Source organism: Podarcis tiliguerta (genome assembly GCF_965153285.1).
Source record: "Podarcis tiliguerta genome assembly, chromosome: 1".
Lineage (NCBI taxonomy): Eukaryota > Metazoa > Chordata > Lepidosauria > Squamata > Lacertidae > Podarcis > Podarcis tiliguerta.
The window spans coordinates 44905044-44929170 of record NC_139534.1 but is presented as its reverse complement, the minus strand read 5'-3'; the positions used below and the strand labels follow the sequence as shown (position 1 = coordinate 44929170).

Below are 24127 nucleotides of genomic sequence, written 5' to 3'. Positions count from 1 at the left end.
TAAAACTAAGAGGGTTGCATATTCAGCATATATAGTGCTGGATTGATATGTGGAACCCACTGATATCCCTTTTATAGTTGTACCTTGGTTTTCAAACAGCTTAGTTCTTGAACATTTTGGCTCCCAAACACCGCAAACCCAGAAGTGAGTGTTCTGGTTTGCAAACTATTTTTGGAAGCCGAATGTCCGATTCACCTTCCGTGGATTCCAGTTGAGTGCAGGAAGCTCCTGCAGCCAATCGGAAGCCATGCCTTGGTTTTCGAACGTTTTTGGAAGTCGAATGGACTTCCAGAATGGATTCCATTTGAGAACCAAGGTACGACAGAAGATTCCATAACATCTGTTTATTGAAGAAATTCACAATGTTGTCTCTACATTTTCATTTTGTATTGTAGCTAGACTGTGGATTTCAGCCACCAGAGAATGGTGCCAGTATTGCTTCTTTTTACTAAACAGCTACAGTAACTCTTCTGCTGCTGAATGGGAAGCTTCCTGCCCAATCCATCCTCCAGAAGTACACTTTTATTTTTTTAGAAAAGTACTGAGCTTGCTTCATGCTGTAGAATTAGGGTGTATTCTTGAGGCACTGTCCCCTCCCAAAGCTGTGCTTCCCACCCCCTCCCAGTTTTTTGGGGGGGATAATTGTCTCTTTAATTTGTGACGTAATGGTCAATGACAGCCTTCATTTGAAGCATGACAACTTGTTTTGAGAACAGGAGCAATGGGACCCTTTGATAAATTCAGGCAGGGCGAGTACACAGCAAAAGCCTGATTCTGAAGAGCCATCCAAAGTCTACTCATTCAAGACTTTCCCTGACTTTGGGTGGATTTTTCATGATCACAGTCACCCTATAATTGCTTAAGTGAACCTGAAAAAAACCCCAACCTTTATAGTAACATGACCCTTCAAGAGTTAAATATTATAACTTTGTATGGACTAGAGTTAGACTCCACCCCTCTACCCATCCAATAGTAAAGAAATAAGCTTGTTTGCCTGCAATAAGAAGGGAGAGTTTGTTTATTCCGAATTTTTATTGATGCCTAGAGCAGGACTGGGTGCTTTCTGCTAAAGGTTGAAATAAAGAGATAACTTAAAGTGTTCTGCAAAAATATCTATCTTAAGATACTCTTTACTCTTTTAAAGCACTTACTATACAGTACTCAAAATCTTTTTCTTGAATACTTACTGGTAAAGGATGAAAATAACCCTAAAGGAATATAAACATTGTTGCGCACACTACAGTTAGCTGGTTGGCTGGCCAGCTAGGCCTAATTTCTTATTTTTCCAATGTGTGCAGCTGAGCATGAGGCCACATTTTTCTGTGGACAGAAAAATAAACCAGTAACCAGCAAAAATTCCAATTGCTTTTCATATAGTTTCCAATTAGTCCTTTATATTGTAACCAGTTAACAAGTTTTCCATTGATTATCCAAAAAGAAGGAAAATCTAAAGGTTAGGAGCAAGACAAGAAGGAGGGACCCTCAAGGAGGAATTAATGAATACACCCTAAAGGACACCCCCATACGTTTGTTCTTTTAGGGCTCACATGGGAACTACATAGCTGTTGCAGCTGACTGGTGCTGTGTAGCTTTCCAGACATGTCCCTTTAAACCTTGGAAATTGTATAGCCCCAGTGACAATTTCTTCCGGTAGTGGTAGAAAAAATAATTTTTATGCACAGTCAAAAATGAAACTGTTTTGGCTCAGATGTGCACTGGAAGCACCCTCTGCTGGTTGTAATTAGAACACATCAATTGTGTGACCCAAGGGCCTGTAAATATTAAGAGTGGATGGAGATTCTCATAGTATCTTCCGTGAAGAAGAAGAGAGCTTGGATGGGGGCATCACTCTTTCCAGTGACCATCACACACTGAGCATACTTATTGATTGAAAGTTGATAATGAATAATATTGAAGGCATGGGATACAGGAAACCTCAATAAATACCTTGTTCAGAGTTTCCAGTGAAGGATATAAAGTAGTGATGTCATATACGTCTGACACTACTTCTTCCTGCAAACAAAGAAGCCAAGAAAATTACATCAGAGGTAAATTATATTTTGGCTAAGAATGCAATCTCCCAACCCCAATGAAAACATTGTGTGTGCTGTATCTTATATTCAAAATACATAAGAAATTGCATAGCTTCCTTGTAAATATATAGAAAATAATTATTTTCAATCAGTGGGAATGCCATTTAGATTTTCTCTTTATAATAAGCATATTTTAGGTCAATGGACATTTCCTACTTTCAAATAATATGGCTCTGCTTTCAACTTCCACTTTTTGCTTAGATTGAATTATAGTAGAGGATGTGAAGACTCCCTGATGAGGAGAAAGGATGTTAACAGAAGTATTAATAGATTTAATAACAGCGGAGCTAGCTAGCAACTGTTCAGTCATTCCTGTTATTACAAGCCATGTACAAATACTAGAGCAAAGACATATTAGAAGAAAAACCTTTCATATTTTGGGTTCTCTTATCTCATATGTGTAGGAGTTCATTCCAAGAGGGAAACTGAGGTGGCAGTTTCCTCTGATAAACCCCATAAAATGTTCCTGATTCATCAAACAGCAGCTACCACTGTATCCCAACATTAAGTAGGATAGTGGACCATTTTCTTTTAGATTGGTATATGACCTACGTTACAAAATTCCTAAGTGTTATTGTACTATACCCACCAAAGAAATAATGCAAGGTTCAGTTTTAAAAATATCTTGTTCTGTGGAATATAAATGTAGCCTAACTGTGTGCATATTTACTCAGGAGTAAATACCAAGCAGAAAGGAACCTGTACAATATCATTTACAGGAGGCTTGATAGTCATACTAAGGATTAAGGTACTTGATGTTCAGCTGTTTCAGCTTCCCAGGTGTCCTAGATGGAAGCAAGCCAGCTCAGTTTACAATCTGAGCCAGAAAAGACCTTTAGGAAGAAATGTTGCTCTTCTCAGAATACAAGTAAATTGTACAAATTGATCTTTTTTGTTCTGAACTAAGTAATGACAAATTTCAGTAGGAAAACTACTATCTCTCCTTAGCACTACCTAAACAGAATCCACCTCTCTAGTTTCATATAGCATAGGTGGTTGCCGACAGACATCTTAAAAAAACAGCCTTCATGTGCTGGTTGGGACTGATGGGAGTTGTAGTCCAAAACATCTGGAGGGCACCAACTTGTCAAAGGCTGTTGTGAATAATAAAAGATGAAAACAGCTTAGGAAAGAAGGCCAATGTGATACACCCCAAAGTTCAGAGTATTGCAACATACCTGCATGCTAGAAGCTGAAACACAGTTCAGGAAGTTGGTGTGGTTCTCATGACCAGAAGGGTTTCTCTGTAGGTTCTGATAGTGCCCTTTTCAGCAGACAGGGTAGCAAACAGGCTGGGTGGGTAGGCGTTTGTATATTTCATTATAACATTCATTTTTGTTGAATGTGAGAAGGAACCAAGTGGCTGAAATATCTCAGTAGCATCTGGGGCTAACCAGGAGTTGAATAGAGCATGGGTCATTAATGAACAATACAGCTGTCCTTCCTTTCTGTCTTTCTGGTTGTAGAAGATTTTGCTCTCCATGTTGTCAAGCATCATTCTACTGTTGGGTAAAAAGGAAGGCCAGCTAATTGGTCAGCTTGTGAGAAGGGCTCCTTCTGCTTGTTACACATTCTGTCAGCTATCATGGTTCAGCTGCCGCTGGTGCCAGTTTTCTAGAAGACCTGAATTAAAATTTATGGCTACTACTGTTCTTCTGTGGCATTTATATATAGCCATGTCATTTTGAATCATCTGCATATAACTGTATTTTATTTAAAAAGCATGGGCTTTTAATAATGGATGGATGCTTTTGATATTACTTCTACTTGTAACATTAATGTTTTTACTACTTGGGAGAAGCATCTTTTACCTGCCATGGCGGAGCTGTTTTTTTTTTGGGAAAGATAATATTTTAAACCTCTTGCATATTAGGTTTGCTGGGATCAGTTACAGTGAGTAGATTGGAAGCTGATGTTACATTAACAACTGGTGTTGTCCAATGTTGTATGGTTTAAGACCTCAGCCTTAGACTCTAGATTAAACGTCAAAACAGCCATCTCCCTTCTTCCTAAAATTAAATCCTTTACTTTCAGTTCAGATTTATTTTAGATACTCTGCCTTGGGATAGGCTGCTCATATGAAGTGAATCATTGCGCATCTAAGACACAAGAACTTGAATGGAAGGGCAACATAGTAGATGTAACTGTCTCCCCTATATGATAGTAGTGGTTGTTTTCTTTTAAAAATCTCAGTAATTTAGAACAAATTCATTTCTGCTGCAAAACATGTAGCATATGATGGAAATAAACAGATAACAGGTATTCAATAACAGCAATTTATCAGTAAATAGCGGGGGGGGGGGAGCCTTTTACTTTGGATTCTGAGTAGATTTGTCTCTGAATGGTGTTGAGTGTTAGATAAACTCTTCAGGCTATTGAATCCACTTATATGGAATGGTGTTGTTTCTAAGTACTGCCCACAGATAATTGGATGTTTTGTGTTGAACAGCCATGAAAGATAATTGGATATTCTTCTTCCCTGTCCAGGTATTGGACTGGATTGAAAACCATGGGGAAGCCTTCCTTAGTAAACACACTGGAGTGGGAAAATCCCTGCATCGGGCACGAGCTCTTCAGAAAAGACATGACGATTTTGAAGAAGTAGCACAGGTAAGCAAATGACAAATCTAAGCAAATTGCTTTGACAGAGGATACTATTGTACTGATTAATTGTGTTGTTTCCAGGACTCTGAAGTGCTCTGAGGTTTCTTTTCAAACATGTGAAATAAACTGTTTTGTTGGGATCTTGGGGTGAAAACATATAATGTTTACAGGTTGAGTGCTCATTGAAAAGAGATGGAGGAAACTTCGAAGTACAGTGCCAGGAGAGTCTAAATTTAGATTAGTGTTCAGTCTTTATTTTTCCTTTTCTTTTTCTATGTGGAGATGGTAGATGCAGTAAAGTGGGTAGCAGCAGAGCAACTACAGGTTTTCTTGGATTATACACCCTATCTCAGTCCTTTCCATGCAGGCTTCTTGCCTGATTATGGCTGGAAGCAACTTTCACAGCCTTGGTAAATGATTTGTACCTAGAGGCTGACTGGGGAAATGCTTTTGATCGGAAGCATCTGAGATTGTACATTGTTCTCTTGCATCATTTGGCTTGTTGGATGGGGATGTCAAGGCTGGCACTCCAGTGATTTAGTTCATTCTTTCTGTTCATACTTAGGAAGACTAGGAGAGCCCAATGAGAGTTAAATAAAAAATAAATAACTTTCATATTTGGCCAGTGTAATGTGACAGTGACTCAGGAGTTGTAGAGGCATGATGATATTTAAACTGTGTTTCACCAATTGTATTAACTGACTGTGGTCTTCTGGGACCAGTTCAAGACTTGACTGATAAAGCCTTAGCCATTCATGGTCTGGGCATATCTAAATGATTGACCATGATATTATCATTTTCATATATATATTTTCCATGGGAATCAGTCCACAAAACAATTTGATGTCAGAATAAAGCATAATTCACAAAAAGCACATCAAAGGAATTACTGTTGTTGTACCTTTTTATAACTAAGGCAAAATAGAAAAATAGTACACATCCAATCATCATACTAGCCCTCTCTAACTCTAGGTTCTATAAGCTGCAGTAACCACAAAAAGTACCTCTCATGCTGTTTCTCAGTGTGGCTTCTGCTTGGGCACCTAGCTCATTCAATCAACATGGCACTATCCCATTCTCCAGAGGACTTTAGGTTAGCCTCCAGTATGATGGCTTCAAATTATTTCACAGTAAGGCTTTTCATTCTCACAGGTACCAGTATGTACCTTTGAAAGTCAATTTAGCAAAGATCATAATCTGAAGTATCTTAATAGTCTATTGTTCTTACTGCCATATTCTTGAGACTAAAAGATGTTATACCATCTCTTGATTTCTTCCATTGGCTCCTGTTTATACATTCAATCTTATTGTCATGATTAATTCATCTCTTCCTTGGCATTTACAGCCAGTGGATAGAAGTATGTCTCTTCTTAATTGAGACTTCCCATAACATACATATTGAATTCCTTTGGGCTACTTTTTGATTACTTAAGCATCCTTAAACTCTCCCCCACCCATCATTTGACTACTTATTAATAAACTTCCGGAGAGTGTAGAGGTGTTCTGGTCAGAAACGTAGCTAGTCAAGAAATAAGGGTTCACTCTGTATTGGGTGAGATAGCACACCATAATTCACCAAGTAATTAGCACTCACTTCTCTGTACCACATTTGTAATAGAAACAACAGCAAAACAACCTATTTTATTTTTTTTTGTATTGGTATTTGGAAAAATATATTTGGTTTCATTTTTGAAAGAAGTAAGAGAACACAGGAAGCCACCAGTCTCAGGAAGAAGGAAAGAAACCTTCAGGTGCACAAGCGACAAGCTTTTATTGAGCCCAATGCATTTCAAACTGAGCTCTTCCTTTAGGGCACTATGAATATAAATAATATGAACCTGAAGAAAAGAATTCCTCTTGAGTATGCTCCATTATAAATGGAAAATATTGCTGATTTTCAAAGTGCTATATGACTCTTTCATGTTCAGAATGTGAGATGTTTGGCTTTTGGAAGTGAATAGGAATATGCATGCACAATAAAGGGTTTTTTGCATATGCCCCAACCCATTATATGTGTGCCAAAAAAACATCTTTACTGCACATCCACATCTTTGTTTGCTAAGTTTTCATACTGGCCAACATCTTATTCATCTGCCAGGAGAGTCCATTTTTCCCAGCCATAATGAAACTATGTGTGTGTAATTTTTACATCTCATCCTATTATTTCCTTCTAGCTAGTCTCACTGTCTCTACAAACATAATACCTCCTTCAGAAATCTACAAATCCGAGTCTTGTTTTTTAGGGAATCCTGTTACAAAGTTATTTTAATGCAGAACGTTAGGTCCCCTGATGCGAATTCATGAAAGCTTGATCAGAAGTAGGAAACAGGGTTAGAGATTCAAGCGGAGCATTTTTGTTTCGGAAACTGATAATAGTGCTTTGACATGACTGTTTGAAAACTTGTATATATGGTTATTTAAGAGAAGGTTTTAAAGGGACTGTAGAGGAGGGCCAAGAAACATCCTCCTGTCTCTCCTGTCCTCTTGCTTCATGTGGATAGGAACTGAACAACATGGCAGGGAAGCAATGGGAACAGAAGGGCTTTCCTGCTATTCTGCTCAATATCAAAGACTGCTTATGCCAAGCCAGAGAGAACCAGGGGATCTCCCTGTCCCTTCTTTCTACATTTGAGGATGCCAAGCCAGAATTGTAAATTTTTATAATCCTATTCTTTTTTTTAAAATAGGTGACAAATATCCTGGATAAAGGAAAGAGGGTTTCATAGTTTAGGGTTCGTAATATTTTGCTCTATCGATCCAGAATGTCAATTACTGTTTCAGAACATGGCTCTTCTTCCCACCATTGACCATATCCCCCTACTGACTTCAATAGCAGCTTGACCTGTGCCTTGTCTCTGGATAGATTTACACAATTTACACCAGAATCTTCTTACTAATTTATGGGGAATGTCTGAAATGTGAACCCTGAATGCCATGTGTCATTCTGGGACATATATAGCTTGAAACCAGGAAACTCCCACATTGTATCAAAGGTTAAAGGTTTGTGAAAATAATACTCATTTCTTTGGAAAAGTGTGACAGCAAAGTGCAGAGGCCAGACATTTGTCAAACCTAGGATTCCTTTGAAGAATTGTATCTTGTGTTGGATATAATTTATTATGTGGTTTGGGAAGGAATTTCTATGTTATCCACTGGTTGCTTGATGATAGTCACTTGTTTTGCTCAAGCTATCTGTCTGTTTTCAAAGTTAAATTTTAACTGTGTAGATTTAGGAATATAAATGGGAGGGAATATAAATGGGAGGGGCATTTTGTGAGGTCAGATGGAAGTACTCCTTCCCATAATTTTTCTTCAGTAACATATATATTTCTAATTTTTTTTTAAATAATCACAGCTACAACCATTGTTCTTCAAATGTGCTACAGTTTGATAATCAGGCCACTGATCTTGCTGTGAACCTGGTCCTTCTTCTCAGAAACTGTAATATAAAAGTCTCACTATAAAAGGTGATTTCCTGCTCTGTGGATCCCAGAGCATAAGAAATACTGAATGATTAAGATGTAACTCTGAAGTATCCTGGATCCGCAGAAAGGTCTCTGAATTGAATCTGATCTTTAAAGATGTCTCTCCAACCCCTCATTGCATTTGTAGTGCCCCTGATATTTCCTTCCCGCCCCCTCTGCTGTTGCATTAGATTTATGAGTTCATTCTGATGACATGTTGTGGCTTATTTGCATCTCAAAAAACCTGGGCACACAAGCAATTTGTTTGCATGACTAGTATAATATGGGAGCCACATGACCATGGGCTCCTTCCATGAAAAGAAAAAATACATCTTCTACCTTGTGGGAAATGAAATTGTCAGCAAGGCAATTTGAGTTTGTTGAACCTTACATTCTTGGCAGAGCTTGAGTTCCAACAGACATCAGGGTAGTTGAAGTCTCCCATGACTACTATAGCTCTTCTTTTTGAATGTTTGTTAATATCATTCAAGTCCTCAATTTGGCTTAGAGGTCTGTAGTAGACAGCCACAGTAAGGTCACTGTTGTTTCCCTCTCCTACAAGTTTTACCCATATATTCTCAATCTGCTTCCATGCTCCCAAGTCATGGATCTCTGCACAAGTGTACACTAGACTGGATGGATTGGAGGCTGCCTGCACTTGATGGGGTTGCACTCCCTCTGAATGAGTGAGTACGTAGCTTAAGGGTACTCCTGGATCCTTTGCTGTTGCTTGTGGCTCAAGTGTCCTTGGTGGCACGAAGTGCCTTCCATCACCTAGTGGCTCAGCTGTGCTCCTGTCTGAACAAGGATAGATTAACTTCTGTTGTCTATGTTCTGGTTACCTTCAGAAGGCTGCCTCTGAATATAGTTCAGAAACGTCAACTGGAATTTGGTGGCCAGATTGCTCAATGAGGCAGGGCAATTTGGTTTCCAGGCCCGATTCAAAGTGCTCTTCTTGACCTATAAAGCCTTAAACAGCTCAGGACCTCAATGCCTCAAGGAGTGCCTCTCCCCATATGAACCAACTCTGGCCCTGAGGCTCTTCTTTGTGTACGTCCTCAATGAGAGGTCCGAAAGGCGGCAACACAAGAATGGGCCTTTTCTTTGGTGGCTCCGTTTGTGGAATGCTCTCCCCAGGGAGACTTGCCTGGTGCCTTCATTATAAATCTTCAGGTGCTAGGCAAAAACGTTTCTCTGTAACCAGACCTTTGGCTAATTAAACAATCTATGGCCTTTTAAGTGTGTTTGTGGGAGGCAATTATTGTTTGATTTTTTTGTTTTGTTTGTTATGTATTTTGTATTCTCATTTTGTATGTTTGTTATGAACCGTGATGTGATATTCAGTTGAAGGGTGGCATACAAATCTCATTATTATTAATAATATGTCTATTTAGGATTGGAAATATAAATAAATTGTGTACCTCTTTATCAGAAAAATAACGCTGTTGCAAAGTGGATAAGGGATGGTGATTAGAATTTGCATTTTTGGTCCTGCAGATGGCAGTATCCCTGCATCTAGATGTCAAAAGTCTGACCCAGTGGCCTCATTTTAAAACCAACTTAGGAAAGCATTGTTTGAATAGTAACAGGTATCTGCTAGAAAAGTGCAGTATTCCCTTCAGACATTTCCATCCTTGTCTAGACAGCTTGTTAATTTTCTTGCTAGAAGAGGTTAAAAGCTATCTACTTCATACTTCCAGAAGCCAGCTCATTTTTTAATACCGCCTTTCTCCCTTTCCCCCCATAATGCATGAAATTAATTACACATTGGATGGATGGATGCATGACGGTATTTGCACAAATCCAGCATTTATTAATTAAAATTCTTTAAACCCTGTGCATGCAATTCAGAGAGGAAGACACAAGCTTGAACAGGAAATGCAACAAGATTTTACTAAACCTATGAGGCACTAAAAAATTAAAACGAAATGAAATTTGACATGTGCTGATGATATGGGCAGAGCCTTTCAGTTGTTCTTAATGAGGGAATTGAAGACTGTACAAATTCAAGAAAGTGCAGTTTGACCCTTTCGTTACATTTCAGAAATAATGTAATGAGGCACGCTTGAAGACTATGCCATGAAAATGGTCACAGGTGTATTAGCTCAGTGATAGAGCCTCTGCTTTGCCTGTAGAAGGTCCCAGACTCAGTCCCCAGAATCTTCAGGTAATTCTGGGAGACATCCCTGTCTGAAACCCCAGCCAGTCAGTGAAGGCAGTGCTGAGCTAGATGGACCAATGTTCTGACCCAGTATAAGGCAGCTTCCTTGTTTCTCAAAAAGCACGTTTGAATATAAAATAGGAAACTGAAATCCCTGCTCCCAGTTGTACACATGCAATTCACAAATCATTCAACTTTAATTTAGCAAAAATGACAACCATGCAATGCCTTTATGAAGCACTTTCTTATTATTTTTCATTCTGAACTGATTTTTTTCTTCCTGTAGTCCTTATACACAAATTCTACTTTGATTAGTGTCAGCATCAACAAAAAACCACATTCTTATTGGGGTGGGGGTGGGGGGGGGACTTGTGTTACTTTTGGTTTGTTGATAAACAGGACAAGTCCTTAATTGGCCTTCCTCCTGTTAACTAATTCCCACACACTTTGCATCCATTAGCAGTACATAGTACATTCTGTGACAAACTGAATCACATTCTTTCAGTTAACATCTGCATGCTCTTTCATCTAATTTCACAGACTGATATGCATAAGATGAGTATAGCAGAGAAGAACACCCACCAGATGTGCACAATGTAACCCCATCCTCACTGCTTTCCTGTGTCTTTTCTTGCACATTACCTTTATCCTATGCTCCTCCATCATTGAAAAATGATAAGAGGCTTGCCCTCAAGGCTCCCTGAGCCTTCCAGAATGGAAGGGGGAAGGCAAATGCTCCACCAGAGAGTCAGTATATCATTCCCTCTCCAGAAGGTGTGAAGGGATGCAGGGGTGGGGAACTAATTCATGCTTGGAAAGGCTCCTTTGATAAGAAGCTTAATCATGGTCCATTGCTCAATTATTTTTTATAACAAGGGGGGGGGGCGGAGTGGAAAGATCTGCTTAGGTGGTTTGCAGGCCTTCAGACATTACAACTGTGCTGCCAGATATATCAGTGAAAAAGCAGTTCCAACAGGAAGGCTGTAGAATCTTAAGTACACTGCAGACAACTTCTGACTTATTTTTCAAGGACATGTTCAAGCTCTTCTAAGGAATTCCTGGGATTCCTAGCTGTAGCAAAAGTCTTGGATTTTGTTGTTTACCAAGAAAATACATGTCAGCTTTATTGGGCAATAAGTCTTACTCTTTTCCCCCTCCTTGGGATAGATATTTATCCATGTTTGGCTTGATGCACCACCAGCCTGATTCCCTGATTGAGTAAGGGTAGCATTTGTATGTATATTTGTCTTGGAAGACAACACTTTGTATTTGTTAATTATTTGGTAAACATTTTTTAAAATGTATTTAAAAAAATATGAAGGAACACTTCTGATTGGTAGAACACACACTTCCAGCTTTGCTTGGCTTTGAAGAATGGACCATGTACAAGTAGGTTGGAACAGAGATTGTACCTACTGAGTCACACTACTGAAATATGGTGGGTTGAAGCCTCCTGCCTTTTTGTCACCTGGTTCAATGACTGCTCTTGCCTTGTCACTGGAGGGATGTGAGACTAAGCCCTACCATGTTACTATGTAGTTGTTTGACTCGATACAGTGTCCTCGCCTTGTCTGGCTTGAAAACAAACATAGCTGGGGACTGAGTAAGATTATGCCTTATCAAACTATTAATAATAATAATAATTGAATTTATATACTGCCTATACTCGGAGGTCTCAGGGCAGTTCACAGAATAAAATCAAAATATAAAACCACAAAATACATAATAAATATAAAAATAAAAACAACAACCCAATAACACCCCCTCCAAAAACAAAACAAAAACTACTGCATTTTAAAAGGGCATAGGATGTCAATCAAATCAACCAAAAGCCTGGTTAAAAAGGAATGTTTTTGCCTGTCGCCTAAAGATGTATAATCAAGGCACCAGACCTTCCCTGGAGAGTATTCCACAGATGGGGAGCCACTGCAGAGAAGGCCCATTCTTGTGTTGGTACGCTCTGGACCTCTCGAGGAGGAAGCACACGTCAGGGCCTCAGAAGATGATCTCAGGGTCCGGGTAGGTTCATATGGAAAGAGGTGGTACAATCTCTGTTCCAACCTACTACACAGTGATCTAGCAGGACTCAGACTTCTTCCTTCATCTTTGGTGCTCAATTTCCACTTATTGAAAATAAACTCTCTCTCTTTTTTACCCTGTGTGATAAGCATCAATTGCTAATGAATAAAAAACATGAAACATTATAATTGACATGGTAATCTGTTCAGTCAAATAAATGCCACTGACTTTTTAGCCTGTGGTGGCTTTTCTTCTTGTGACCTTTTGAAAAATAGTATTTGCCATTTCTTTTTCTTAGTAGCGAAGAAACCAATTTATGCCCTCTTGTTCTTTCACACATAAAATAATTACATATGTGTACATTTGTAAGCCTGCCATTTTGCAGTCTGTAGGAAGTTTTCCAGTTTTTGAGATGGCATATTTTATCAGTTTCAAAAGATTATTATTTATTGCTTATCACAGAGAAGTTATTAAGCTAATTGAAATGGAAAACTGGTTTTGCCTTAGCTTGAGTTGTTTCAAAGCAAGATACAGCTATTTAAGATATTTGTTTATTTTTGGTATTTATACCCCATCTTTCCCCATAAAATATATAATCAAGGCAACTTACAAAAACCATCACTTCATAAATATTGTCAAATACAATAAAATCAATTGTAAACTAAAACATGTTGGTGATTTATTAAATTTGTATACCACCCTTCTTCGAAAGATCACAGGGCAGTTCACAACATAATAATACAAAATGAGAACACAAAATAGAGAATGAAACAAAAACAAACCAATAAGCCCTTCCTACGCAAGCACATTTAAAAGGCCATAGAATGTTTAATCAGCCAAAAGCTGATTATACAGAAACCTTTTTGCCTGGCGCCTAATATTACTAACATCTTTGAAAAGTGGCAGCACTTTAAAATTATTTTAAGAGCATGCAACAAAGCTCCACTGGGTGACAAAGCCTTAGGCAAAGCACCTTAAAAACATATTATGTTACTATGGCCTTTTGGGGCTAATTAACATCTGTAAATTGGACATTGTTCTTAAACTAACTGAATTTACTTTTCTTTTACTATATGATATACTGGTCTGATATACTGGTCCAGCTTGATAAAAATCAGTATTTTAAATATTTAGGGTTTTATCCAACAAAGTTATCCCACTTGCAAAAGAGCTTCAACTTTTGCTCCCCGCACTGTGCCCCTTCCAAAATTGTTCTGGGTGTTCCCCTTACCCTCCAGAGCTGATGGGAGACATGGGTGTGGGGCATGTGTGATAGGAGAGGGAGGGGAGGTTCCATTGCAGAATTGAAAGTACTTGTTCAAAAGGAATTACTTCCCTGGGTGCAACCATTAGTGATTTTATTATTGGATTTTATGGATTTATATTGTATACAACTGTAAACAACTTTGACAGGCATTTTTGCCTTAAAAATGGTCTAATCTATTAAATAAAATATTTATATATAAAAAAAGTAGGAAAGCTGTTCTGAATTCTGAGAGTCGCTACTGAGAAATGATGTCTTGTGCCTACCCTGCCACACAATTGACAGTGGAACAGGTTAAAAAATAGTAAGCCAAAGAATTTGTTGGTATTTTTTAAAAAGAAATGCAAAATAAGTATTTTTAAATATTAAATTACTTTTAAATAAGTAATTTTAAATATTTTGAATTCCACAGAGAGCTTTGTTTATGCGGACTGCCTTATTTTGTTCAGCATCAGGTAATACTCTATGACACAGTAGGAACTTGCATTTAGAGCTCCCCTGGCAATATAGAGTGGGGAACTCCCCTGGCACTATAGAGTGGGGAACTTGTGGCTCTCCAGAAGTTTCTGGACTTCAGCTTCCATAACCCCTGACCATTGGCAATGTTGACAGGGGCTGATGGGAGTTAGAGTCCAGCAGTATCTGGAGGGCCACATGTTCCCTAGCCACATTGTAGAGGTGTCTCTTCTTTGTGTGTAGCTCCACATGGATGTCAGAGCCCTTGTGAGTGCACTGAGGCAGCTTAATCAGAAATAAACCACACACTCAGGCAAGGGAGTTGTTAAATACTGTTGATTTTCATGAGTCCAATAGATATGTTTGTAAATTAGGCCAGAATCTCACAGATTGATTGCTTTTGTCCAAACACAAAAATAAGGGAGTGGGCACATTTTTTAAAGAAGTAATGTTTCCAGTTCACTACATTTACATGTTGCAACATGCTAGCCATCAGTGCTCCTACTTAAACAAATGCATTGTGAAATATCTCCTGGGAGACCATGTCTGCTTCCGAAGTAGTTAACCATCTGAATTGCTTCTTACCCTACGTCATATTTGAAAGATTCCAGGGATCATGGAAATAAGTGAATGCTGAGCCTTTTTAATCTGTCAAACAAGCTAGCTCTGGAGAGGTTATGCGTTTCAAATGAGAAACTATTTCATGCCTATTTGGAGATTACTCTGTGTGGGTTTTTGCTAGCTCCTCTTGCAGAGAGCATCACTTGGAATAACTGCTGTCATTTTAAGATGCTGGTTTCTGTTCCTGCGTTTCGGAAGTGTGAATACTCATGCTAGAGCTTCAGTTGCCACATTTGTGTGACTTGTGCTCTGTTTCTTGCTCTGTTTCCTGGTAGAATACCTATACTAATGCAGACAAGCTACTGGAAGCAGCAGAGCAGTTGGCTCAAACCGGAGAGTGTGACCCTGAAGAGATCTACAAGGCAGCACGGCATCTGGAAGTGCGGATTCAGGACTTTGTCAGAAGAGTGGAGCAGAGGAAGCTTCTTTTGGACATGTCTGTATCCTTCCACACTCATACCAAAGAGGTAAGATGCTTACAGTGTGATCAGAGCTGCATTGAGGGGAGTGTGACCAGTTTGCCCAAGCCAAGAGGGTGCTGCAGGGGGCGCCGCAACAATGACTTAGAACAGAAAGCAAGAGACAGGGGAGCACAGAATTTTGCCATCACACAAGTGACTGCTGATATTTGACTGATGTTGCAAAGCCTGTAACACTCAAGAAAGTTTTAAGTTGCTTAAGCCATAATAGACTGAATGTGAAATGTACAGCATGAAAACTCAGAAAACATTGACAACTTGTATATCTTGCAAAAATGCCATATTTTCTCTCCTTTCATTTGTTTAATGTAAATCCAAGAAAAAGTGTTGTTGTTGTTGTTGTTGTTGTTGTTGTTAATTCAGTTTATATAACGCCCTTTATCAAAAGAGCCCAGGGCAGTGTACAACATTAAAAACACAGAAGTGATAAAATGTTTTTAAAGCAAATTTACAGCAGTCTCATAAGAGGAGAGCAAGGTGACCAAGTTCATAATAATTAAATGGTAATAATGTACAATTTATACTAATTGCATTTGGTCTGAGCTCTTTTTAAAAGAATATCAGTTATAATCACAGGCATAACTGAGTAGAAGTGTTTCTTGAGGAATTTCATTATAATGAAGCATCTGTTTTACTATTTCTAGTAACTTTCTAACTAAGAATTCAGATTATGATCAGAGATGGTTATACTTTCATACTATTTAAAATGGGCCCAAAATGCATGTTCCCATGTGTTTTTCAGTTGCTTCCTCAGAACGAGACTAAATGCTGTTTTAGTTCAAGTGAAAAATGTGCAAAGATAAGACACTCAAGCAGGAGACAGAGAGGACAGGGCGTTGAAATTGGAGGCCCCTGAGGGTGCAATTAAAGCATACTTCACATTTTTCCCCTTTCGACCAAAGGCTATTCAGCAATGTGTGCCTTTGGAAGATAAGTTTTATTCTGTGAGGAGAAAGGATTAATCTGAATCATTGTTTTTTCATGCACTGTAGCATCTGTGTGCCACAGCACTCTTGATCCATAAAGGCACCCGCAGGAGCTGAAGGCTTTGCCAGTATTAGCTGAATTATGTACTACAAACAAGTAATTTGTAATAAGCTGTTGCAGAGTTAGGGGAGCCTGAGCAAACAAACGTATTTGGTCACAGATAAGCTAGTGTAAAGGAAATGCATGGGTCTTTCTCTTCAGCATCTTGAATGTTATGAAGCACTTTTAGCTATGGATGGGACATGGAAGACAATGTGCATTCCTTTTATGAATCAAGTATCTCTTTATTGGTTTGGTTGGGTCTATCCACATATTCAGCTAGCCCATAACTTCTTATCACATGATGCAGTAATGGTTGTGTATGCACACATTCACCACAGTTCTTAGGCACCCCAGAACTTAAGATTTGTCTGTTGTGAATTGCTTAATATTAAATAGTTTGTTGAGGAATATGTGTGAGCTCATAATTGCCATTTGGAAATGTACAGCTCTTCTTTACTGTTACTCTGGCAGGGTCTTGTCTCTCCTGAAGTGTGCTGCTTACTGTCTGGTGATTTTACTTTGTAGATCAGAGAGATAAGGAAGATACTGGGAAGGTAAAACTTAACCATCTGTTTAGCTAGTGTTTACCTGTTAGGTTCTTAATCTCTCTTGGGTAGGGGAAGTTGTCCAGAAAAAGGAACTTGTTCAAGGGAGTGAGGAGCTGGCTTTCAGTCACAGGAACCTAAGAATAATGTGAGAGTATAATTTATATCATTTGGAAGTTTCAAATGTTTGAGGGCAGGAGGAAAGGGTGGGAGACATACCCTTGTGATCTGAGACTCCTAGGCCATACACTTTTAGACTAATGCACTGAGCATGTTAAGGGAGAAAATTGTACAAAAAGAGTACAACTAATATGGACTGCCCATAGGTTTCATGATTTTAATTCAGCCTGTCTAGAGCATAACATTTGCAAGCTATCCCAAAGGATAGTGCAGTGTTCTATGCATAAGCTATCCTACCCTTATTGATGTGTATAGTTTTTTACATCTACTTTCCTTTATGTCAGCTGGTCTTTAGGCCTTTGGTGTAGAGATGATGCTGTAGAAATGGTGTTATTTCATCAAAGGCATCAAGATGGTGTTATTTTATCACGTACAAAGTTGAAATTCTAAGCTTGTACAAAATAAGAAAAACTGGTTGATTCAGTGAGGTTTGGTAGGATGTTTTGTTTAACCTTTTAAAAAGTTTTTGCAGAATGGTTTAGAATTGTCACAAATGATTTACTTTTGAAATTCCAGGACAGTGGTGAGGAAGTCACATAAAGCACTTGGAGATCTTTCAGGATTATGTCCTGTGTCATGTTTAGCTAATGAAAATACAAAGCAGAAGGAAAATACATAGATGCTGGAGAAATTACATCCTTTGACTAAGGATTTGTGAATGTTTCAAAGCAGCAAAAAGAGTGGGAACTTCATGGTTCCTTCCAGACAGTCTAATAAATCACTTCCTTTTCAATGCAGGGTGCTGGAACTCTTAGAAGCACACATTCTGTTGTCAACTTGTCACGGCTTAAAAATAAGCAGTAACTGTTGCCCTCTTCAGGCAGACTGATTCAGTGTTAAAACTGGCATGTGGGGTGGGTGGGTGGGTGTGCTGTGGGGACAGGAGCACTAGCTCTGTCCCTCTGCCTCCATGCAAATTGCCTTCCATGGGTTGGAGGACAAACTTCTGTACCTTTTAGAACTTAGGGGTTCTAAAATGCATGGAAAGTCTCAATAAGTTCAGGATGCTCTTCACTTCAGCAGTCTCCCCCCCCCCCCCAGCTCATAGAGGGTAACTGGAGTGGCAATAAGGGGGTGCAGCTAGGGTGATCATCCCTGAAGCCGCCCCCTGCCCCCTGTGTCCACACAGTATTAGATTTTCTGAAGAGGGCTTATATTAATGCTGATTGCTTTCATCCAGTTTGCTTCTGTAAAGTAAGCATGGAATTTGGCTTGCCCTTGACAATGTCTGCTCTTAATTACCTCCAGATTAATAATGACATAGAAATTAGAATATTATTTCAGATAGGAACATGTTTTTGTCAGTCATTCTAAAGCTACAGTTCATGAGCATCTGACTCCTCAGTAGCACAATTTAATATTATGGGATGGATGAACTCTGAATCCATCACACACATTTTTGGGGACCTTGGCATGCTAACTGATGCAAGCATAGCTGCCTTAAGCATATTTGCCTCGAGTAGAGGTTATATTTAGCTGTATCAATTTGGGGCATGAAAAAATCTGAAACATCAGATTATAAGCACTACAGTTTTTCCCTATGATGCAAGGACATCATTCTTGTACAGAAACATCAAAAGAGGCCTTATTTTAATGATGAATAGCTTTGAGTTGATATCTGTTTATTTCAAGAATGTATTAGCTTACATTGTGAGATGGATTCTTGTTTTGCCCAAGAACTGTCGGCTAGAGTGAAACCGTTTCCAGGGCAGGTCCAGAATCCTCTTGCAAGGTGTTGGAAAGCTTGAATCAGAGAATCTGACAGCAGGACTCGGGCTCCTTATTTTCTTTGCCAGTAGGGTGGCTGTGAAGGAGATATTTGTGTGGTCTTTTATTCTGTTAATGGTAGCTCATCAGCCTAGCAGAAGCAGATTTATTGCCAAAGCAGACAAGGGCCTGGCTAGCCTTATATACGGTAATTGTTGTCTTAGGCTTGGTTCCTCTTTCTGAGCAACTTATCATGCAAAATAGTTGCTTTGGAGATTCCTGTACTTGACCTCCCTTCTTCTGTCTTCCGTCTTTTAGAACCTAACCCAAATCTGTGCACATAGCAGACAGAAATACTTGGCTCTCTGGAGGACTTTGTGCTGGAGAGGAATGCACTGGAAGCCACAGAATAGATAAGACAAAGTCTAAAGTGGCCCAGAAGACTGCACTAAGCCTCATCCCATATGCTACCAGGCCCCTCTGTGTTAAATAGGCAGTACTATTACTGCCTCCTCAGTTTACTTAAAGCCACTGAGTAGGTGCTGTGATGCCTAGTTCTACTTGCTCTTTTTGTACATAGACTGAATGCCGTAATCTACTTTGATTCAATGCTTTTTAGACTTGAAACACTAGGTTCCATTCATTACATAATAATTCCAATCAACTCATCACTGTTGAATTGTTTACTTACAAATTTGGGGTATCTTTTACCTACTAAAACTTGTCATGTGTCCCCATATTACACATAAACTATGGCTTAATGTAGCTGTACACTGAGCTGGTACACACCACTGCAAAGCTTGAATTTCACTCCCCTCACTGTTCCTACAGCTGCTATGCTGTCAGAAGATTAGAATTAGAATCTACCTTGTCATTATATCCAAACCCTGGCTTGTGGTAACCATGGTTTGTTTTTTGCCTACTGTTTGTGGCAAACATTCCAGTCCGGCTTCCGCGCTGGTCATGGGACCGAGACGGCTCTGGTTGCCCTAACAGATGATCTTCGTAGACAGCTGGATCGGGGTGGGTCGGGGCTGCTGATTCTTCTAGATCTGTCAGCAGCTTTTGACATGGTCGACCACGAACTTCTGGACCACCGCCTTGCCGACGTGGGGATTCAGGGCACAGCCCTTCAATGGCTGCGCTCGTTTCTCCCTGGTCGGGGACAGAGGGTGGCGCTTAGGGGGGAATTGTCATCGCGCCACTCCTTGGTGTGTGGAGTACCTCAGGGTGCGATACTCTCCCCGATGCTTTTCAACATCTTTATGCGCCCCCTCGCCCAGCTTGTCCGGAGTTTTGGGCTGGGCTGCCATCAGTATGCTGATGACACCCAACTCTATCTGTTGATGGATGGCCATCCTGACTCGGCCCCAGACACACTGACCAGATGTCTGGAAGCTGTGGCTGGATGGCTACGTGGGAGCCGGTTGAAGTTAAATCCTTCGAAGACAGAGGTCCTGTGGCTGGGACGGGACGATATGGGATTGAGGGGGCAACTCCCATCTCTTGCGGGGGTGCAATTAGTGCCAGCACCGTCCGTTAAGAGTTTGGGTGTAATCTTCGACACCTCCCTTTCAATGGAGGCGCAGATTGCAGCTACAACAAAGGCGGCATTTTTCCATCTCCGCCAAGCTAAGCAGTTGGCTCCTTACCTCTCTCGCCCTGACCTAGCCACTGTGATCCACGCGACGGTCACCTCCAGACTGGATTATTGTAACTCGCTCTACGTGGGGCTGCCCTTGAGACTGACCCAGAAACTCCAGCGGGTGCAGAATGCTGCAGCGAGACTCCTTACGGGGTCTTCGCTGCGAGATCACATTCACCCGGTGCTATACCAGCTGCACTGGCTCCCGGTGGAGTACAGGATCAGGTTTAAGGTGCTGGTTTTAACCTTTAAAGCCCTATACGGCCTAGGACCCTCGTACCTACGGGACCGCCTCTCCTGGTATGCCCCACAGAGAAACTTACGGTCTTCAAATAAAAACATCTTGAAGGTCCCAGGCCACAGAGAAGTTAGGCTGGCCTCAACTAGAGCCAGGGCTTTTTCGGCCGTGGCTCCGATCTGGTGGAACACTCTGTCACAAGAGACCAGGGCCCTGCGGGACTTAACATCTTTCCGCAGGGCCTGCAAGACAGAACTGTTCCACCAGGCCTTTGGCCAGGGCACAGCCTGACTCCCTCCATTGGCAATCTTCGCAGCGCTCTGGCCCAATGGTTGCCAGTGGCTTGAATTAATTAATTTTATAATGAATGATTTTAAAGTGTTGTTTGTGCTGTTTTACTGTTGTTAGCCGCCCTGAGCCCGGCTTCGGCTGGGGAGGGCGGGATATAAATAAAATTTATTATTATTATTATTATTGCTTGGGACATGAATGGGAATCCTGTGAATCGATCAAAAATCACATTTTGATTGAAATTATTTCTGAAATATTTTTAATCTTATTAACAGCACAGATTATTTGTAATGGGGTTTTGCAGGCATAACTGAAGACCAGGGGACTAAAACCTTCTGAGTCAATGAAGATGTACAGTTTAATAGTTTTTTAATATGCAAATCCTTGTTGTAAAAGGTCATGCACTAGGAATAAACACTGTTAATGTAGATTCTGATGCTATCTTGACCTGATTTGTTTGAGTATATTGCAAAATGCGTAAGAGTTCAGCTTGCATCATCTGTAGTATTACTTTAGATGTATATCACATGAAAATAACTAGCTGAGAGCAAATCTTAGTCTTTGCACTGAATTTATCATTTTCTTTTCTCGAACTTGTTTTCCTCCTCCTCCATTCTAGGACTAACATGACTTCTATAATGTATCACCATTACTTCAGTGCTGCTTTTCACTGTGGTATACAAATTGAGTCCTTAATTCTACTGTATAATAGCCAGATGTGTAATCTACATCTCCAAAGTTTCTTACCACATATTTATATGTTAATATCCGATATGTACAACCCCATACACCCATGGGAAGAAATATCAGTAGCTGTGGGATTTTCCCCTACATTTACCATGAATATTTCATTTATTTATTTTTATTACATGTGTAGAACACTCCTCATTTAAAAACAAAATAAATCACTGGTTTACAGTACAGTGGTACCTCGGGTTAAGAACTTAATTCGTTCTGAAACTGTTCTTAACCTGAAGTACCACTTTAGCTAATGGGGCCTCCCGCTGCCACCGTGCAACTGCATGCTTTCTGTTCTCATCCTGAAACAAAGTTCTTAACCCGAGGTACTATTTCTGGGTTAGCGGAGTCTGTAACCTGAAGCGTCTGTAACCCGAGGTACCACTGTACAAATAAATATAATAAAATAATATTATATCAATACAATATTACAAATATGAAAACCCAATAGTACAGTACATAATCAAAGCAGCAAATATGAAACCACATGCAGAAGGTATGTACATCCACAGAAGGGGGGTGCATCACTAAAATTTTATTTTGCAACTTTATGATGCTTTTCAATTATGGCAAGCCATTCTGTAAGTGATACTTGCTTGGAAAGCAGGGCTAAAAAAGAATGAATGACTGAATGAATGAATAGAGAGAAAATAAAGCTCCTGAATGAATAGCCAATCTGATTTGAGGTGGAAATTATTTTTATTGAGGGGAACCTTTATAAGGTCTCTCTTGATACAATTTTTGCACTGTTTCCTCAAAGAACAGCCCCATATGTTTTAGGTAGCTTTTGTGCAGGCTGTGAGAGTTAAGGACTGCCTATCATTTTTCACATACCTCATCATAAGGATGAACAGCTTTCTGTATACTAAACAATTTGGACAAATAACTAGTTAGCTTTGAATTATTGAATCAATCTGGATTCTGTTGGAGAGAAAAATAAACTTCATTATTTAATTTTCTCAAGGGCAATGGGATAGTAGGGTAGAATTGTAATCAATACATTTACTATGTTTGGCGGGGGGAGGAATCTTCACACATCAGATTTATGCTGCACGTTTCAAAATGACTTTGGCAAAAGCGTGGCTGACATGGCTACAAAGAATGTTACAGACTCTTCAGGACAGCAATTTCCAAATGGTTTTTTTATTGCCACACTGGCTACAGTAGGTTTTGGGGAAGTGCATTACAAAAGACTAAGGGGCAAATGGTGCCATATGCATACGTATATGTGGCATGAAGTCCTGAAGGTTGTTTTTTAAAAGCAGAGAGGGACGTGGGTGGCACTGTGGGTTAAACCACAGAGCCTAGGACTTGCCGATCAGAAGGTCAGCAGTTCGAATCACCGCGACGGGGTAAGCTCCCATTGCTCAGTCCCTGCTCCTGGCAACCTAGCAGTTCGAAAGCACGGCGAAGTGCAAGTAGATAAATAGGTACCGATCCAGCGGGAAGGTAACGACGTTTCCGTGCGCTGCTCTGGTTCGCCAGAAGTGGCTTAGTCATGCTGGCCGCATGACCGGAAGCTGTACGCTGGCTCCCTCGGCCAATAAAGCGAGATGAGCACTGCAACCCCAGAGTTGGCCATGACTGGACCTAATGGTCAGGGGTCCCTTTACCTTTAATGAGGGAAAAGGTTGGCCCTACCCATTGCATCCCAATGCTCTTGCCAAACTCTGCAGGAACTTGGGCGCTCCTCTAAGATCTGCTGCGGTGGGGTGGGCCACCCCCCAGGTGCTTCACCCCCTAAGCATAGGCAAGCCAGCTCTGATTGAAGGAGCAACATTCTCCTTCATAGGTTGATCATTGTTTGTGTATCACATTCAGGTAAGATATGTTAATGAGACATATATTCCACTCTTGAAGTTGGAGGAGTGAATTTATTATTTTATGGTGTCAATATTTAGAAGATTGATCATAAGCTAAGCTTCTGCACAAAGGAAACAGAAAATAGCTGAAAGTTAACCACAAAGATTTTGGCATCTGCTTTTCTTCATTACACCTTAATATTCCATACATTTCAGAATATGATATGCTCACAGTCTATATGAGAACTGGAATCTAGTATTCATACAGGTGGGTGGGGTATTGTATACCTACCAGTATTTTAACATTTTGATTATCTTCTTGATAAAAAGACAGTAAATTACAGCCCATTCCATATGTGCTCATACTGTGCATTCATTTTAATATGAGATTTCAGATTACTTCATCTAATAGATTGGTTGTTCAATACATGTAATTTTCAGTGTCCTTTAGCATCTGACATGGTGTGCTTTGTAGTACACTGATTAATACTCTTTGAGCTGGCTTTAGAGGATTAAAGGGTTAAAACTCAATCTCTTCCTTTTTCTTCCCCCGCTCCCCCCCCCCCACTCCATTTGTGTTCCTTTTGTCCTTCCATTTGTGTTCCTTTCCTCCTTTACAGCTGTGGACATGGATGGAAGACCTGCAGAAGGAGCTCTTGGAAGATGTTTGTGCTGACTCAGTGGATGCTGTTCAAGAACTCATTAAGCAGTTCCAGCAGCAGCAAACAGCTACCCTCGATGCAACCCTCAATGTAATCAAAGAAGGTGAAGATCTAATCCAGCAGCTCAGG

At 40.0% G+C, this 24127-nt stretch overlaps 1 protein-coding gene across 20 annotated transcripts in view; it reads left to right on the top strand.

The window, feature by feature from the left end:
* The window catches only part of KALRN (kalirin RhoGEF kinase), a 492139-nt gene that overhangs the window by 296054 nt on the left and 171958 nt on the right, over window positions 1-24127 (top strand). For all 20 annotated transcript variants that reach the window (XM_083404304.1, XM_083404303.1, XM_083404302.1 and 17 more), the window contains 3 exons: window positions 4581-4703; window positions 14958-15149; window positions 23957-24126. In XM_083404304.1, coding sequence (XP_083260430.1) covers window positions 4581-4703; window positions 14958-15149; window positions 23957-24126 — 485 coding nt within the window. The remainder of the gene's footprint in view (window positions 1-4580; window positions 4704-14957; window positions 15150-23956; window position 24127) is intronic.